This window comes from Rhinatrema bivittatum, chromosome 16, assembly GCF_901001135.1.
Source record: "Rhinatrema bivittatum chromosome 16, aRhiBiv1.1, whole genome shotgun sequence".
Classification (NCBI taxonomy): Eukaryota; Metazoa; Chordata; class Amphibia; order Gymnophiona; family Rhinatrematidae; genus Rhinatrema; species Rhinatrema bivittatum.
Genome location: NC_042630.1, coordinates 4,394,277 through 4,399,694, shown reverse-complemented (window position 1 = coordinate 4,399,694; position 5,418 = coordinate 4,394,277). Strand labels below are relative to the sequence as shown.

General features: G+C 44.0%; 1 protein-coding gene across 1 annotated transcript; it reads right to left on the bottom strand.

Annotated features, from left to right (window-relative positions):
• Window positions 1–4,068: 4,068 nt before the first annotated feature.
• Window positions 4,069–4,938, bottom strand: LOC115078452 (olfactory receptor 1019-like). The gene has a single exon (XM_029581365.1). The coding sequence runs from the start codon at window positions 4,885–4,887 to the stop codon at window positions 4,069–4,071; it is 819 nt and encodes a 272-aa protein (XP_029437225.1). The 5' UTR covers window positions 4,888–4,938.
• Between the last annotated feature and the right edge of the window lie 480 nt (window positions 4,939–5,418).

Sequence of the window (5,418 nt, the reverse complement as noted above, 5' to 3'; positions counted from 1 at the left end):
CTGGAGTCCAGACTGTGACTGTGTCCTCTAGAACAGCCATGGACCACTCGTGTCTGTGACTCACCCCGCATCACACACTGTAAACCAGCATTAAACTGGAGCCCAGATTGTGGCTGTGTCCTCTAGAACAGCCATGGACCACTCGTGCTCTGTGACTCACCCCGCATCACACCCTGTAAACCAGCATTAAACTGGAGTCCAGACTGTGACTGTGTCCTCTAGAACAGCCATGGACCACTCGTGCTCTGTGACTCACCCCGCATCACACACTGTAAACCAGCATTAAACTGGAGTCCAGACTGTGACTGTGTCCTCTAGAAAAACCATGGACCACTCGTGTCTGTGACTCACCCCGCATCACACACTGTAAACCAAGAGAGTGTTCAATATTGGGGCTGACTGGCTAAAAATTAGCCCCACCCCCGGAAGTTTAACCCAATCCTGCTCACTGACCAATGTTTAGTCTCATCTGCAGTGAGAGCCCTTTTAGCACAGAAAAAGCTGCCGCAGCTGGTGGGGAAAATACTGAGATATCAGATTTTGTGCAAGTAACTAAAACAGCTCCTTACACAACGCCATTTAATATCCACCTCTGTGTTACTAACAGAGAACCCTCTCCTTGCTCCCATATTAGGGACCACTCTTAATACAAATTGAAGTTTTTGTTTTTGCTTTTACCCAACAGTTTCCTCCTTCTCCTCCTTTGTATTCTCAGCTCAGTTAGAATCATGGCTACGATCTGGCACCAGGTGCCTTAATTCTCAAATCCCTAGTGGATTTTTACCATGCGCCATATCCCTTTCCTCTCAATATAACTCGTCATTGCATTGACAGTCATGGGCCTAGGGTAAAGCACTAGGGTTCCTCCTGTGGCCTAGACCTTCAATTCATCCGTGAGATGTCACCCTTGAGCAATGACCATAAATCCCTCTCAAGGGGCTGTGAATGTTGTCTCCATAGCTCCTTCAGCCCCAAATGATACAGGGAGTGGAAGACTCAGTTTAGAGTTTGAACTGAGATCCATCCACATTGCACAGCCCTAGGGAGGCAAAACTTTCATTTCCAGTCACTTATTCATTTTGCACTTTACCTTCATTCATTTAGTTTGTTCCAAAGAAAAAAAATATTTATGTTCTATTTCTGTTGCGCCCGTCGGTTGCAGACAGCTGCACCCTCTCTGTCTTACCTCTCTGTTTTCCTTTTCCACTCCATTGAGCAAGATGGCTGCCTCCGCTTCTCCACGCCGACCTCTCCAGCGTCCCCGGACCGGCATGGGCGATTGTGTTCTCCATTTTTCCTCTGAGGTCATCTAGGGCATGCGCGTGCACTGACCCTCCTTTTGAATACATCATGGTGGGTATCTCGGGGGCGTCCCCACCACATTTATTTATTTATTTATTTATTTATTTAGGGTTTTTATATACCGACATTCTCGATATACATATCAAATCAAGTCGGTTTCCATATAACAAAACTGTCGCCGGTAAGGCGTTACATTAAACATGGTAAAGGTAAAGGGAGTACATTAAACAATAGACAAAGTATTGAACAGAGAACGTGCAGCATAACATTAAACAATCAACAAATTATTGAACAAAAGAACGTGATGTCACTACCTCCGGGTATTTAATATCCACTCTCTGTTGCAGCTACGCGTTAGCAAGGAATCCTTCCTGCTGATCTCTGCCTGCTACCAGACGCCTACGCTCTGTGTACTCTCGCTCTGGAACAACTTAGGTACCCGCTCCTCGGGGGCCTTGCCTCGCTCCTTCCTACCCTTCGGGGTTACCAGCTTCTGCAAGGACGCCTAAGGTACCCGCTCCTCGGGAACCTTACTCCATCCCGGACCTCCACCTCGGGGGATCTCTTCCTACAGCAGCTTCCAGCCTCTGAGTGAGTACTTCACCTCTTGGTCTGTCTCTGCTTTGTCTCATCTCTCTGAAGTAGATTGTTGGCTTACCCCGCTTCGTGGACCACTACCGGAACTGCCCTCATGAGCAATTCATCTTCCCTTGGGTTCTCGGCCTACCCCACTCTGTGGACCTCTACTGGACCCATCTCCCTCTTAGAACTTGGTGAGACTCTTTATCCACGCTGCAGAATACAGACTGGATGACACCATCAGAGACTCCTCTCCTCTGGCCAGGATCACAGCCCATGCCCCAGGTTGCCAATATCTTGCTGTACAATAAAGACTTACAATTCACTGTGCTCTTTCCTGCTAAGACCTAGCCTATCACTGCAAGTCCCCACAAGGCTCCACCTTGTGGGAGGTGCCATCTCTTGCAGTGACCAGGGGCCCACGACACAATGTCTAAAACACAATTTCTTTCCCATTAAAGTTAACGGTGAAGCTATGCAGCCTATTTTGACCTTCAAAATTGGATTTTCTAATCATTTCTAATTAAACTGGTAGGATTAATCAAAAGTGGAAGAGACTTGCAAGGATGCAAGACTGTAGCAAAGTGGCATAAAAAATGGCATGAATACCCTCCGGCAATGTTAAGATGCAACAGGGTAGCAGCCCTGCCAGGCACAATGAGAGGAGGAAAACAGCAACAAGAGTGGCAAGAACACCTCGGAGCTTCAAAAGAAGGCCCTTATAACAGTGACATGAACCCCCAAAGGTAGTAACAGAGGGGCAAAGTGGCACATAGAGTGGCATGACCATTATAAGGCACCATGAAGGGAGAACAAAGCAGCAAAGATGGCCAAAGAAAAACCCTAGGCACTGATAAAGGAAAAAACAGCACAAAGAGTGCCATGAAGACCTCAAAGCACCATGAAAAGTGCAAAGCAGTCACCCACAGTGACAAGAACACCCTAAGCTGCAGAGTCTAGGTATGGTAGCAAAGTGAAGTGGCAGCAAAATCCTCAAGGTGTAGCATAAGGCATAAAGCAAGACGATTGCGACAAGACTCCCAAGGTGTAGAGTCTGGGGAATGGCAGCCAAGCTGAATTATTGCAAGATACCAAAGGTGTCATATCAAGAGTATAGCAGCAGGGTATAATAGCAGCAATGCAGAGTAGCAGAAAAACATCCAGGGTAAAGCATCAGGAGCATGGCAGCAAGGCACAGTGGAACAAGACCCCCAAGTATACCATAAGAAGCAGAACAGCAAGGTAGAGTTGCATCAGCACACCTAAGGTATAGATTTTAGGGTTTATTGGCAAGGTAGAGATGCAGAAAGACCTCCAAGATATATAGTCAGAAGCAGGACATCTTCATCTTGATTGATCATCCATCATATCTCCCACCACAGATCTGTCCTGGCTACTACACACTCAGGAATTTCTTGCTTGTTGTAGTTACATCTTACTGTAGCACTTTTGAATTTACCATAAATGTGAATGGGAAACATTAACAAATAAAACCAAAGGTTTTGTTTAAAATCATGGGCACCTCCACTCATTTTGGGGATCCACAAACTGGGACAAAAATGGTCTCATTCATTGCATTTTACCCATTCATTTCAAATGAATGCAGATCCCTACACAGCCAATGGGCCGGCTCACAAATTTAAAGTTTAGTGAATGAGTTACACAGCAGGATTTTATATGATCATTTCAGCTAGTGTCACTTATAAAAATATTGAAAAGGACAGGAACTGGCAATGATCCTTTAGGTATTGCACTGGTCACTTTTCCTTCACTATAGACTTCATTCACCATCAATGTGGGTTTATTTATTTTTATTTATTTAAATTCTTTTACTATACCGATACTCAAGATGAGGTCTTATCGTACCGGTTTACAATATAACAGGGGAAACCAATTAACAGCTAAGTAGAAGGTAAAGTTACAAAAAACAGGGAGCGAAAAACATGGGAGATGTAAGACAGGAAAGATTTAAAACGATAAATGCAGAGTGATAAAAGACTTGTGTCTCTAATTTCATGTAACATAGAAACATGCAATATGATTCAGCTATAAAGAATCTAATATTCATCTGCCCTTAATATGAGAGAAATTTGATTCTTATGTAATAAATTATAAACAATTCCACATTGTTTCACTGTGAGCCACAAATTTCTGGATTCATAAACACAGAACGTGTTCCTCTGATGCTTAGCAATCAGGTTTCCTATTAAAAACCTTTCTTAGGGCTCCTTTCACCTCTCTGTTTTTCAGGCTATAAATCACCGGGTTAAACATGGGAATTAAAACATTGTACAGCAGAGCAAAGAGTTTGTTTAGATCCAGTGACTGCATGGATTTTGGTCTCATATACAAAGAGAACATAGTCCCATAGAAGAGAATAATGACCGTGAGGTGGGAGGAGCAGGTGGAGAAGGCTTTGTGTCTCCCCTCTGTGGAACGGATCCTCAGGATGGTTGAGATGATGTAGACATAAGATGTAAGGGTTGTGATAAAGCAGGGAAATGCAACAAAAGCACCTGCAATGTAGGTCATATGTTCAACAACCTGTGTTCTGCTGCAAGATAATGTCAGCAGAGCTGAAAAATCACAGAAGAAGTGATTAATCTCATTTGATCTACAATAATAGAAATGTGATGTAAGTACCGTGTGTGTCACTGGATCTAGAAAACCAACAACCCAGGTCCCTATAACCATCAGTACACAGAGTCTCTGATTTATAATAACGGCATAGTGCAGGGGCTGACAGATCGCCACATAGCGGTCATAAGCCATGGCTGTGAGAAGGAGAAATTCTGCAGATGCCAGAGCCAGAAATAAATGCATCTGTGTAAAACATCCAACTGCAGAAATCCTCTGATGTTTCCTTAAGAAGATGTCCAGCAGTTTGGGAAGAGTGAGTGAGGTGTAAGAGATATCGAGGAAGGACAAGTTACAGAGGAAAAAGTACATGGGGGTGTGCAGGTGAGGGTCCAGGCACGTCAGGGCTATAATAGTGAGGTTCCCCATCAGGACAATCAGGTAAATCAGTAAGAACAGAAGGAAAAGGGGGATTTGGAGATCTGGATATTCAGGAAACCCCAGAATGATGAATTCTGTCACTGTGGTGAGATTTTCCTCTTCCATGGGATTCTGGAATTAAGAATTAAGAGTCATTACTGGAAATCGAGCTCATTCTGAGCACACAAGGGGTGAAGCTATGCAGGTTTTTACCGGCTGTCACATACACACTCTCATTCTCAATAGTTTACCTTAATCACTTAAAAAACAGGAGCTCACTAAATTAAACTTTCTTGACTTGGGGAAGTATTTAGTATATTATTGTTAAGAAGAAGTTGAGGAGGTGTAGATACAGCTGAAAGAGAAGGCACTTGGAGGCATGTGAGGGCAGACATGGGAAAAGGGAGCAGAATGAAGGAGAAAAGCAGGAAAATCTTCTTTCAGTTATTGGATGAGCAAGGAGGGCAGATGGAAATGGAGCACTGTGGGATCCCTTGCATGCAGTACAGTTTTGCAGTTATTGGAAGAGAGATTGCATCA